This window comes from Callithrix jacchus, chromosome 17 (assembly GCF_049354715.1).
Source record: "Callithrix jacchus isolate 240 chromosome 17, calJac240_pri, whole genome shotgun sequence".
Taxonomy (NCBI): domain Eukaryota; kingdom Metazoa; phylum Chordata; class Mammalia; order Primates; family Cebidae; genus Callithrix; species Callithrix jacchus.
The window spans coordinates 76,209,228-76,223,306 of NC_133518.1; the positions used below are offsets into that span (position 1 = coordinate 76,209,228).

Here is a 14,079-nt window from a genome sequence, read left to right on the forward strand (position 1 = left end):
GCCACATGTGGCCCATGGGCTGCAGGCTGGACTAGCTTGTTCTAGTGGCTTCCACCACTATGCCCTTCTCAGGGTCTCTTCCTGTGTCTTTGATGTCCTTCACAGCTCCCTATGGGGGTTCATCTGTCTACTCTGAGCCCTTTCTGTGCAATCTAACCCACTCTTACTGGGGGCTGGTATCTCCTGTCAAAAGACAAAATTACAACAAATCTAGTTTAAAGATCCTAAATGGATTTTATTTGTGATTCTAGAATTGGGCAACACCTCATTCCGTACAAAAGAAGGAGTGTTCCAATGAGCTGAGCGAAGGAGGTATAAGCACCCAACAGGTTCACCTTGCCCACTGTCTAGACAGAGCCAATTTATCAAGTCAGGGGGACTGCAACAGAGAAAGAGTAATTCACGCAGAGGCAGCTGTGAGGGAGACCAGAGTTTTATTATTACTCCAAGCAGTCTCCCTGAGCATTTGGGAATCAGAGCTTTTGAGGATAATTTGGTGGGTGGGTGGAGGCCAGAGAGTCGGGAGTGCTGACAGGAATTTGAAGCTATCTTCTTGCGCTGAGTCAGTTCCTGGTTGGGGCCACAAGATCTGATGAGCAAGTTATGGATCTGGGTGGTGCCAGCTGATCCATCGAGCGCAAGGTCTCTAAAATATCTGAAGCACTGATCTTGGGTTTTACAACAGTGGTGTCATCCCCAGGAGCAATTTGGAGAAGTTCAAAATCTTGTAGTCTCCAGCTGCAGGATTCCTAAACCTTAATTTCTAATCTTGTGGTTAATTTGTTAGTCCTACAAAGGCAGTCTAGTCACAGGCAAGAAGGGGGTTTGTTTCGGGAAAGGGCGGTTATCATCTTTATTTTAAACTATAAACTAAGTTCCTCCCAAGGTTAGTTCGGCCTCTGCCCCGGAATGAGAAAGGACAGCTGGGAGGTTAGAAGCAAGATGGAGTTGGTAAGTCAGATCTCTTTCACTGTCTCAGTTAAAATTTCATGATGGCAGTGTCATTAAGCCGCATTAATTCACTTCTCTACCCCTCAGTTTCTCTCGCTGTAAAATGAAGACGGTAAGTTATACAAAGTTCAAAGTGAGTTTATACTGGTAGACATCAGAATAGTGATTGCCTTGGGAGTTAATGATTGGGAAGGATCATGAAGGAAACTTCTAGAGTGGTGGAAGTGTTCTGTCTCGATCTCAGTGTTTATATGGATATATACATACATTTTTAAAAAGTCATCAGCTGGGCGCGGTGGCTCACACCTGTAATCCCAGTACTTTGGGTGGCCGAGGTTGGTGGATCACATGAGGTCAGGAGTTTGAGGCCAGCCTGACCAACATGGTGAAACCCTGTGTCTACTAACAATACAAAATTAGCTGGGTGGTAGTGGCGTGCGCCTGTAATCCCAGCGACTTGGGAAGCTGAGGCAAGAGAATCCCTTGAACCCAGGAGGCGGAAGTTGCAGTGAGCTGAGATTGAGCCACTGCACTCCAGCCTGGGCGACAAGAGCAAAACTCAATCTAAAAAAAAAAGTCATCAAGCAGTTAACATTAGTGTACTTCATAAACTTTACTGTATTTTATACCTTCATTTAAAAGTTTTAAAACGTGTAGATAACAGTACCTATCTCCCAGATCATTGTGAGGATTAAGTGTGGTCAGCAGGTTGCATAATTGTTTCTGATCTCAAGAGTATCCAGTATTTGGCTACTGTCACAGGTGGTGACTGACGGAGGGGCTGTGTCCCCAGTATGCTGCGAATGTCTTGGAGGACAAGTATGTCGGCCCCTTCTTGTTCCAGCAATGAAGAGGATCACATCTAGACTCCGAGCAGCTCAAGTTCAGCAAGGGATACAGATCATTTCAAGTGCGTAAGAGGGGCACTCAGGTGGACTGGGAAGTTGGTCGGAGGGGCCTCTCACATGCACATGCTGGGTTTGGAAGGAATTCTGGAAAGCAGTCAGTCTCAGGGACAAGAAGGAGACCGCTGGTGGGACAAGGTGCCCTCAGCTCCGTGAATAAACGGAGTGGGTCTGACTTTGGTTCCCATTCCGCTTTACCACACCGGGAACACATCAGGCCATCAGTACCAGCTGACTCCAGGAATGAGGGCCCCTCCGGGGAGGCATCAGGAGCTCTGAGTTTGAGTACACATGTGGGATGCAACACACTGGCAACCTCTCAGATTTGCTGGGGGTTCATCTGTCCTCTCAGCCCTTTCTGTGCAATCTAACCCACTCTTACTGGGAGCTGATATCTCCTGTCAAAAGACAAAATCACAACACATCTAGTTGAAAGATCCTAAACGGCTTTTGTGATTCTAGAATTGGGCGACACCTCATTCTGTACAAAAGAAGGCGTGTTCTGATGTTCTGAGCAAAGGTATACGGCCCAGCAGGACAGGGCTTGTCAGAGCCCGGTGCTTCCAACCCAGGGAGCATTTCCCTGTGGTCCCTGAGTCAGCCGCACGGGTGGACAGCTGCTCCGGTGCCCGAGACACGGCCGCAGAGGACTGCAGGCCCAGGGCCTCCAGCGGGTTAGGCAGGGTCCCTGTGAGGGACAAGCCGGCTTAAAGCTGAAACCTCCGGCTGAGGGAAGCCAGGCCACCAAGGGGCAAGGCCCACGCAGAGAGAAGACGAGGATGGGGAGGACCCGAGGCGCTGCGCTTGGAAGGAAAGCGGGCGGCGTGGGGGCGCCGTTGATTGCGCAGGACGCGGTCCCGGCTCGCTTCGCCCAGCAGGTGGCGCCAGAGCGCAAGCCCGTCTCCACTCGGGTCCGCAGTCCGGCCGGGCGGAGCGAGGGGCGGGCCCCTGCGTCTCTGGGCGCTGGAGGGCGGTGACAGCCACGCTGCGGGGCGCACGGACGGACGGACGGACGGACGGACGGACTCACTCGCCAGGGCCATGGCGGAAAGCGCCCCTCGCCGCTGCTGCCTGGGCTGGGACTTCAGCACGCAGCAGGTACAGTCGCGCCGCCGTGGGGCCGGGGGCCTCTTCCTCCGCTGCCCCGGCGGTGGAGGGCGGTCTGTCACCCGGACGCTGGAAAACATGGGCCCAGCAGCGGGCGCGCCTCCCTCTCGGGCTTCCCTGGGACCCCCCGCCCCTGCCCCCCGCGCGGCCGTGGGGCGTCGGTGCCCTCGTCTAGAGATGCCCTGCCAGTGCCACCCGCTCGCAAGAGGCGACCTCGACCCCGCCTGGACCCCGCTACCCCGGGAAACTGCAGGCGCCCCTCGGCAGGACCCCCGTGCCCTGAGGGGCCGGAGGACTCGCGAGTTCATGCGCGAGTTCATGGGCACCGAGTGACGGGGACCCAAAGGAAGTCAGCTGCTGTTAAGGCTGGGGAACAGACAGGCGGGTAGCCGTGCGCACGGGCAACCAGTGACCTGGAAACAGATCCAAGCCCAGAATCTTTGCCGGGCCTGGTGGCTCTTGCCTGTAATCCCAGTGCTTTGGGAGGCCGAGGCGGGTGGATATCTTGATTCCGGGAGTTCGAGACCAGCCTGGGAAATGGAGAAACCACCGTCTCTACCAAAAAATAAAAAAATTAGCCGGGCATGGTGGCGCACACCTTTAGTCTCAGCTTCTTGGGAGGCTGGACTCTCGCTTCAGCCCAGGAGGTGGAGGTTGCAGTAAGCTAAGATGGCGCCATCACTCTCCAGCCTCCGCGACAGAGTGGGACCCTGTCCCAAAAAAAAAAAAAAAAAAAAAAAAGAAATGCGTACATTGTACAAATGGACTTTACCCTGTGACCGCCCTTTGTTGGCACCAACTTTCCAGGTCTACAGACCCAGGACTGCTGGCCAGAGGAGCGCTGTGCTGCTGCCAGGACCCCACAGGCGGGCGAGCCAATCAAAATTTGCCTTCAAACTGGGCATGGGGTGACCAGGGGCACCTTTTCCTTTAAAGTACTTGGGAAATATCCACAGTTGCAGTCAAACCCCTCTTCTCCAATGGGTCAAGGGAGGCAGGCCTCTGGCCAGTCCTTGAGGGGAGAGTCCTGTGGGACTCTGGCTGACTTGCATTGCCTTATTAGACCTCAGTTTCCCCATCTGTCCAGGAAAGGGGTTATACTCCCGAGCTTGGAGTTTGCTTCAGTGGGACATTAACGTCTCTGGACCGCAATCGTGGCCTGCGGGAACAGCCCATGGCCTTGCCTGGTGTCAGGTCCCTGCAGACATGGACCCCCAGAGATGTTTCCAAACCTTGCTTCCCATTCCTTCCTCTCTGGCACTTTCTCCCACCTCCTTGCCAGGTGCAGGAACCAGCTCATCTGTGAACACTTCCTCTAGAGGGTCTTGGCTTTGGCTGTTTGGAGAACAAAGATTCCTTGAGACATGTTGGTGTTTCTACTTAGCCTCAGTTTCTTCATTCTGCTAAATCTTTGAGTATCACCCCAGATGAGTCCTCTGTTACCACGATTACGGTGAGGCAGTCCTGCCTTCAAGGAGGTCTCTGTCTGAACTACTTCTAGGGTGTGGGGCCTCATGTTGTGATGTTAGTACCCCCTGGACCAGTGTAAAAGCTGAGGAGGATCCTACACTTCATTGTAAACAATGCCTTTCAGGTAAAGGTTGTCGCTGTTGATGCCGAGATGAATGTCTTCTATGAGGAAAGTGTGCATTTTGACAGAGACCTTCCAGAATTTGGGTATGTACCCGATGTGCATGAGTGTGTGATGGGGGTGTTAGTTTTGGGGTCCTCCTGCCATCTTATATGTTCACAGACTGCACTGTTCGGACTTCGCCAAACTACAGGAGTGGTGGTCTTGGCAGACCTTTCAAGCATCTTTTTTCCTGTACGTGAAGTGCCGTCTCCCTCACTTCTCGCTAATTCCTTTCATCCATTCATGCAGTAAGCATCACTTGAGACTTACTTTGTGCCAGGTCCAAGACTTGATGGTGAACCAAAGGTCCTTGCTCTCCCAGAGCTCCTACCGAGTAGAGGAGACTGGTATCAAATGAAGAATCTCACAGAAGAGTGTTTCATTATCAACTCTGAGAAGGCCTCTGTAGGAAAGGATCTCACTTCTTCAAGTGCTTGTTATAAAGGAAAGTGACTCAGACCTGGGAGGGGAAGTCCCAGAGGCTCTCTAGGAAAGTGGTGCTTAAGCTCGAGATCGGAGCGAGTGAAGTCAGCCAAATGATGGAAGGGAAGTTGGGCAGGTGATGGGAGCGCATTCCAGGAAACAACGTGTGCAAGGGCCCTGTGGCGAGAAAGAGCATGGTTCGTTCCTTCACGGAACTGAAGAAAGCCAGTGAGGCTGGGGAGCAGAGAGGGGTAGAGGCTGGGCAGAGCTTGATAGGCCATGGTGTAGAGTTTGTCTTTATTCTAAAAGCTGTGGTCTGCCACTAATGGCCATAAAGGGTAGGGGTGCGGTATGACAGGTTGTATTTGTGTTTTGAAATGATCTCTCTGGGGCCAGTGGGAGAGCGGAGTGGGAGCATGGCTGGAGTGGACGTGGGGAACTATTGAAGAGGTTGCTGCAGGTCATCCGGGTTAGAAGTGTTGGATAGGAAAGAGCTGGGTAGTAAAATGGACAGGTCTTGGTACAAAACTGAATGTGAGGTGTGAGGGTGGGACTTCTGGCTCTTCTTCGTGGTGGATGTTGGATTGTGGAAAAGAATGGGTTTTGGAGAGAAAGAAGATGCGTTCAGCTTGGGCTGCCATAAGAAGGTCCCACACACCGGGTGGCTTGAAGAGCAGAAGTTTATATTGTCACAGTTCTAGACGTTAGGAGTATAAAATCAAAGTGCTGGGAAGGTTGGTCTCCTCCGGTGCCTCTCACCTTGGCTTGTAGGTGGCCACTCTCTTGCTGTATGTTCACATGGTGGTCACGTCGTGCAGGAGAGCTTGGTGTCTGTGTCCTCTGTATGCTAATCTTACAAGGACATGAGTCATACTGGGTTAAGGCCCATTCTTATGGCTTCGTTTTAACTTAATTGCCATTTTAAAGTCCCTATCTCCAAATAATCACAACCCAAGGCCCTCGGGGTTAGGATTTCAGCATATGAGTTTTGGGGGCAGAGGGGGACACAATTCAGTCCTTAACACTGTGGACTTGCTGGTTTTGAGGCACCCTTATGAGGTCCTGGTAAAAGTGTCCTTCCCTGTCTGTTTTCACTTCCTCTCTGAAGCCTTCCCAGCTGGCCCTTTGTGCAGCCTCATTACCCATCACATTGTGTTGCCAACTCTTTCCCCCCAGCGAATGTGGCCCCTCAGAGCTGAGGTTGGAAGCCATCTTGCTTTCTCACATTTTTTATTATTGCAGGCCTTGCGTGTTTGCATTTTGGTAGTTAGTGTGTTTCAAGGAATTTTTTTTTTTTTTTTAAGAGGCAGAGAGAGAGAAGACAGCTCCTACGCTGTTGTGGGAGGGGAACCCAGAGCTTAGATGATTAAGATATTCTTTTCTAATATATACATGTAGTGCTATAAATTTTTCTGTAAGTCAAATGCTTTTTACGGGACACATTAGCAGCATCCCATAAATTTTGATAAGTCATAGTTGTTTTCTTTTTATTCAAAATATTTTTTAGTTCTCTTGAGACTTCTTTGACTCATAGGTTATTTAGAAGAATGCTGTTTAGGCTGTGTGCAGTGGCTCACACCTGTAATCCCAGCACTTTGGGAGGCTGAGTGGGCAGATCACTTGAGGTCCAGAGTCGGAGACCAACCTTGTTTCTACTAAAAATACAAAAAAATTAGCTGGGCGTGGTGGCAGGCACCGTGTATGGTGGTGCACAGCTGGAATCCCAGCTACTTGGGAGGCTGAGGCAGGAGAATCACTTGAACTCCGGAGACAGAGGTTGCAGTGAGCCAAGATTGCACCACTGCACTCCAGCCTGGGCAACAGAGGGAGATCCTGTCTCAAAAAAAGTAGTATGGAAGTCTGTTGTTTAATCTCTAGATTTTCCAGCTTTCTGTTATTAATTTCTAGTTTAATTTCATGTGGTCTGGGAACATACCCTATATGAATTCTAGTCTTTCAAATTTTTAAAATTTCCTCTCCCTCTCTTCCATTTAATAAGTCAGTCAGTCCTCTCCACTGGACATTTGAAATAAAGGTGTCCATAACCAAAATACAGGATTGCTTTTTTTCCATTATATTTTTAAGATATTTTAAACCAGATACCTGTAGATTTAGTTCGTTCATTCCCCATCACCTCAATTGCATTGTGGGTTTTTTTTAACAACCATATTGAGGTATAACTGATATACAATACTGTATGTATTTGAGGTATAACTGATGTACAGTACTATACATAGACAGAAGTTTTAACATCTGTATTTTTTCATGAAAATATCACTAAAATAAGATAATGAGTGTTTCTGTGTCCTAAACATTTCTTCCTGCCTCTTTGCAAGGCATCTTTCCTTCCCCATACCCTACCCACTGGCAACTGCTGATGTGTTTTCTATCACTAGTCTGCATTTTCTAGAATATTGTATAGATGGAATCATAATTACGTTCTCTTTTTACGAACCTTTAAAATTTCACATAACCATTTTGAGATTCATCCATGTTTTTTTTTAAATATATTTTTTTATTTTTATTTTTTATTTTGAGACGGAGTTTTACTCTTGTTACCCAGGCTGGAGTGCAATGGCGTGATCTCAGCTCACCGCAACCTCCGCCTCCTGGGTTCAGGCAATTCTCTTGCCTCAGCCTCCTGAGTAGCTGGGATTACAGGCACGTGCCACCATGCCCAGCTAATTTTTTGTATTTTTAGTAGAGACGGGGTTTCACCATGTTGACCAGGATGGTCTCGATCTCTTGACCTCGTGATCTACCCGCCTCGGGTGGCTTCTATTATTGCCAAGTAGTATTTTATTGTATGATGTTGTATGGATGGACTACAGTTGGTTTCACCTGATGAGGGATATTGGGGTTGTTTCTCTCTTCTTTTTTTTCTTTTGAGACAGAGTTTTGCTCTTGTTGCCCAAGCTGGAGTGCAATGGTGTGATCTTGGCTCACTGCAACCTCTGCTTCTCGGGTTCAAGCGATTCTCCTGCCTCAGCCTCCCGAGTAGCTGGGACTACAGGCCTGTGCCACCATGCCTGGCTAATTTTTGTGCTTTTAGTAGAGATAGCATTTCTCCATTTTGGTCAGGCTGGTCTCAAACTCCTGACCTCAGGTGATCCGCCCACCTTGGTCTCCCAAAGTGCTGGGATTACAAGCATGAACCACCACGCCCAGCCTGTTTCTCTTTTCTGCTATTACCAGCAATGGGCTATGAGAATCACGTAACAAGTCTTTTCATTGACATATGATTTCATTTCTCTTGGAAATGACATACCAGGAGTACAGTGGCTGAGTTGTATGGCAGGTACTTGTTTAACTTCCTAAGAAATTCTCGTCCAAAGTGGTGATTTTAATAAAAAATATTTTGTATTGTTAACAGGTATTACATTGCACTTGGTATGTAACTCAGATGAAAAGTCTTAATCCCACCTATGGCCTCATCTTTCCCCTGCGTCCCTTCTCTACAGATGACTTTCATTTGTTGTGTATCCTTCCAGTGTTTTTTTTTTTTCCTTTTTAGACAAAGCCTGGCTCTGTCCCTCGAGCTGCAGTACACTGGTATGATCTTGGCTTATTGCATCCTCCACCTTCCCGGCTCAAGCAGTCCTCCCACCTCAGCCTCCTGTGTAGCTAGGACTGCAAGCGCACGCCACCACACGTGGCTAAGTTTTGCACTTTTGTGGTGGAGACAGGGTTTCACCATTTTGCCTAGGACGTTCTTGAACTTCTGGACTCAAGTGGTCCACCCTCTTCAGCCTCCCAAAGTGCTAGGATTCCAGGCTTGAGCCACTGCACCAGGCTCCTTCCAGTGTTTTTACATGGAAATATAGGAAGATACGGATATTCTTATTTTCCTCCTTTCACGCAAGAAAAAGCGTAGTGTACACACTGTTCTGTACGTTGCTTCGCTCCCTCCACGGTCATGTGGCTGTGTTTATATGTCAACACATAAAAACGGCTGTGTTCTCTTTTATAGGTGTGTAGTGTTTTATTGTGTAGATGTACCATTTTCTAACGCAGGACATTGCCTTATTTGCGGTGAAAAATAATGTGATACATTACCTTACATATGTCACTGCAGATGTGTGCCAATTTATTTGTTAGTTAAATTTTTGGGGAATGGGATTGCTAGTTCAAAGAGCAAATAGATTTATAATTTGGGGAGATGTGGGCAGATTGCCTCCCATAGGTGTTATACTGATTTTCATCCTACCACTAACACGTGAGACAGCCTTGCCAACATAGCGAGATTATGGAGTTTTTGATTCTTTGCCAACATGATAGGAGAAGATGTTTTTTTCCTATGTTGAAGGGCTACTTGAATTAATTTTTCTGTGAAGTTGTTTTTAATGTCCTTTGCCCATTTTTCTGTTGGGTTGGTTATCTCTTTCTTATCATCTGTTGGGGTTGGTTGTCCATTTCTTGTAATTTCTGGGAGCTTTTCATATGTTGGAGGAATTCTCTCTCTGTTATTGAATGAATTGCAAATACGTTTCCCAGATTTCGTTTGATTTTCAACTTGCTCTGGGTTGTTGCTGTTATTGCCACACACAGATATTTACGTCATTGAGTGTCTCGGTCTCTTTTATTGCTTCTAGATTTTCAGTCAGTTTAAAAGGCCTTCCTCACTCCAAAATTATGAAGGAACTTACTTATGTTTTAATCTAGTTCTTGTAAGATTTCCGCTTTCTGACATAAAAATATTTGGAGTTTATCCAGGTACATAGTATGACATTTGTATCCGACTTTAATTTTTCCCAGATGTCTCTTCAGTTACTGTAACACCAACCATGTTTTTATTTTACTTATTTATTTGAGACAGGAGCTGGCTCTGTCACCCAGGCTGGAGGGCAGTGGTACGATTCAGCTCAGTGCAGTCTGTGCCCCCGGGCTCAAGCAATCCTCCCTCCTTAGCCTCCCAAATAGCTGGAACTGCAGGCGCACCCCCACCATGACCAGCTAATTTTTTTGTAGAGATGGGGTCTCACTCTGTTGCCTAAGCTGGTCTCAGACTCCTGAGCTCAAGCAATCCACCCACCTTGGCCTCCTAACGTGCTGGGATTACAGGTGTGAGCCACCACACCGAGCCCCAAGCGTGTTTTTAGAAGTCCATCTTTACCTTTGGGAGGCTGAGACAGACATATTACTTGAGGTCAGGAGGTCAAGACCAGCCTGGCCAGCATGATGAAACCCCGTCTCTACTAAAAATACAAAAACTAGCCAAACATGGTGGCGGGTGCCTGTAGTCCCAGCTACTCAGGAGGCTGAGGCAGGAGACAGAGGTTGTAGTGAGCTGAGATCGTGCCACTGCACTCTAGCCTGGGCAACAAAGCGAGATCCATCTCAAAAAAAAGTCCATCTTTACCTCCATGATTTGAGGTATGAGCCTTATCATGTGTTCACTTAGATCCGTTTTGGGGGCTTTTTCTTGTTCCATGGGTTGGTAGATCTGTTCATAAGCCAGTAACACATTGTTTCAGTTATCCCAGCTCTGTAATATGTTTGTTTACTTATTTATTTTTGAGATGGAGTCTTGCTCTGTTGCCCAGGCTGGAGTGCAGTGATGCGATCTTGGCCTGCTACAACCTCTGCCTCCTGGGTTCAAGCAATTCTTCTAAGCAAGTCTTCTGCCTCACCCTCCTGAGTAATTGGGACTACAGGCATGCACTACCACACCTGGCTAATTTTTGTATTTTTAGTAGAGACAGGGCTTTGCCATGTTGGCCAGGTTGGTCTTGAACTCCTGACCTCAGGTGATCTGCCTGCCTTGGCCTCCTGAAGTGCTGGGATTACAGGCATGAACCATTGCACCCAGACTGTAATACATTTTAATATCTAGAATTGTTGGTCTCCTCTGATTGTTCTTTTCCAGTTTTCATGGCTATTCTTTTTTGATCTTTTTAAATATGTATTTCAGAATCAGCTTTTCAGGTTCCAGAAAGCAAAATTGTTCTTTTTTTTTTTTTTTTTTTGAGACAATCTCACTCTGTAGCCCAGGCTGGAGTGCAGTGGTGCAATCTTGGCTCACTGAAACCTCCACCTCCTGGGTTCAAGTGATTCTCCTGTCTCAGCCTCCTGAGTAGCTGGGACTACAGGCATATGCCACTACACCCGGCTAATTTTTGTTTTTAGTAGAGTTGGGGTTTCACCATATTGGCCAGGCTGGTCTCGAACTCCTAATCTCAGGTGATCCACCCACCTCAGCCTCCCAGAGTGCTGGGATTACAGGTGTGAGTCACTGCTCCCAGCCAGTTGTTGATATTTTTAGTGAGATCATATTATCTTTATAAATTAACTTGGCAGAATTGACAGCTTGATGAGATTAAGTCTTCCGTCTGAACACGTTAGGACTTTCCATCTGTTCAAGTCTTTTTTTTTTTAATACTTCACATGTGTTTTAATATGTTTCACATAGGGATTTTGCCCATTTTGGTAGACTGCAAAAATGACCGAAATGCTTCACTCCTCCCTGTTCCCACACCCTTTGCAACGTGACTGCAGTTCCTTCCATTGAGGAGTCGTTTCCCTGCCTGTTGATTTGCTTTATCCAATAGAACAGGGGAACTGACATTGTGCCAGTTCTAAGCCTAAGCCTCAAGCAGCCTTACATGCTTCTGCTGTCATTCTTTGAACTCTGCCCAGCCACCAAATGAGCAAGCTTGGGCTACCCTGCTGGAGAGTTGGACATATGTGGCCTTTTTGCCCCAACTTCGCCTGAGAGCCAGCCAGCCCTAGCTACTGTTAGCTACCTGTGAAGCAGAGCCTTCTAGCTCCTGTTAGCTGACTGCAGATGCATGAGGGAGCCCAGCTGAGCCCCATCCAATGACTGGCAAGTAGAATTGTGAGCTTAATGATTTCGAGCCACTAAGTTTTGAAGTGGTTTGTCTTAATGATTTCGAGCCACTAAGTTTTGAAGTGGTTTGTAACAATGCAGATACTACCCAGTGTAGATAATTATTTTTAAGTTTATTTCTGTTTTATCCTTTTACTACTGTAAGCAGGGAAGGGATATTTCTAGCAGAAACTTTTCAGCTGTCTTCCGAACCCATTTCCCTTTCTTCCTAGCCACACGCCTGTCTTCCTTGTAGTTATAGTCAACCACGTGACTGTGTTCTAGCCAGTAGACCATAAGAAAATGTGAACAGTCCTCTAAAAGACCTTGTCCATCAAAACCTCCTGCTCTGACCTTTCTCCCATTTTCCGTCTGATGTGGGTACCCAGAGCAACCTTGGAAGCACATGTGGAATATGACAGAGCCACCTGGTTCCTGAATGACTGCATGGAGCAGAACTCCTCGCTCCCCACTTCTGTTCATCACCACCTATGATTGTGCTTTACGTGAGTGAGAAAGAAACTTCAGCTGCATGAAGCCGTAGAAATGTGTTTTTCCTTAACAAACATAATTTTTCCCCTCATATCTTTTTTTTAAAGAAAATACTGGCTCTATTGAAATATAATTCACATGCCATAAAATTAATTCTTTTAAAATGTACAATTTGAAGGTTTTTAGTGTATTCAAAGAACCATGCCACCATCGCCAGTCTGTAATCTTAGGATGTTTTCACCACCTGGAAAAGAAACATGTATTAATTAGCATCCACTCCATAGTCCCTCTCCTGCCAGTCTCTGGATTTGCCGATTCTGGACGTTTCATAGACATGAATATATATGATATATGGTGCCATGTGACAGCTTTCTTTTACTTAGCAGAATGTTTTCTTTAAAAACATTTTTGTAGCTTTTTCTTTATTTCAGATACCAACTCAAACCAGATACTTAGCATAGTGTTTTCAAAGTTCATCCACATCATAGCATGTCAGTACTTCATTCCTCTCTGTGGTTCAGTAATGTTCCCATGCGTTGATATATCACAGTTTGTTTATCCATCCAACTGATGGACATTGGAGTTGTTCTGCTTCCTTTGCTATTGTGAGTTATTCTGGTTTGAACATCCGCGTATGTTATGGAGTGAGCTGTGGCCCTCCAGAATTCCTGTGTTGGAAGCCTACCCTCATCATGACAGTATATTTGGAGGTGAGGCCTTTGGGTAGATAATTAAGATGAAACGAGGTTGTAAGGGTAGGGCCCTAGTTCGATAGGACTGGTTTCCGTATAAGAAGGAGAGACACAGGCCTGCTGTGGTGGCTCACGCCTGTAATCCCAACACTTTGGGAGGCTGAGGCAGATAGATCACGAGGTCAGGAGATCGAGACCATCCTGGCCAACATAGTGAAACCCTGTCTCTACTAAAAATACAAAAATATTAGTTGGGCTTGGTGGTGCATGCCTGTAGTCCCAGGTACTCAGGAGGCTGAGGCAGGAGGATCACTTGAACCTGGGAGGTGGAGGTTGCTGTGCGCCGAGATCTCGCCACTGCATCCTACGTGGCAACAGAGTGAGATTCTGTCTCAAAAAAAAAAAGAAAAAGTAGAGCCTCTTCATGCGTAGATGCGCAGTGGAAAGGCCTTGTGAGAAGATGGCTGTCTGCAAGCCGGGAAGAGAACCCTCACCAGAAACTGAATTTGCTGGCGTCTTGATTATTAGCCTCCAGGGCTAGGGGAATAGATGCCTGTTGTTTAAACCATCTAGTTTACGGTATTTTGTAGCAACCTGAGCAAACTAATGCAGTGTGTAAGTGTTTGTGTCATCGTATGTTTTCATTTCTGTTGAATGTTTCATTTCATTACTTCAAAGTGGAATTGCTGGGTCATGTGGTAACTCTTTGTTCAACATTTTGAAGAATTGCCAAACTGTTTTCCAAAGCGGCTGTGCTGTTTTCCAGTCCCTCCAGTGGTATGTGAGGGCTCCAGTTTCTCTATATCCTTGCTTAACATGTAGTGTTGACTGCCTTTTTAATTGCAAATGACAGCCATCCTACTGGATGTGAAATGCTATCTCACTGTGATCTTGATTTGCATTTATCTAATGATGTTGAATATCTTTGCCATTTGTATATCTTCTTTAAAGAAATGTCTATTAAGATTTTTGCCCATTTTTTAAAACTGTGTTATTTCTCTTTTATGATTGAGTTGTAAAAGTTTTTTTTAATATATATTCTGGATACAA

General features: G+C 46.7%; 1 protein-coding gene across 10 annotated transcripts in view; it reads left to right on the top strand.

Annotated features, from left to right (window-relative positions):
• Positions 1-2,821: 2,821 nt before the first annotated feature.
• Positions 2,822-14,079, top strand: part of XYLB (xylulokinase) — a 75,536-nt gene continuing 64,278 nt past the window's right edge. For all 10 annotated transcript variants that reach the window (XR_013528756.1, XR_004736092.3, XR_013528758.1 and 7 more), the window contains exons 1-2: positions 2,822-2,954; positions 4,558-4,640. Coding sequence is in view for 4 of the 10 variants with exons in the window: in XM_078354657.1 (XP_078210783.1) it covers positions 2,898-2,954; positions 4,558-4,640 (140 nt within the window). In the remaining 6 variants the exon portion in view is untranslated. The remainder of the gene's footprint in view (positions 2,955-4,557; positions 4,641-14,079) is intronic.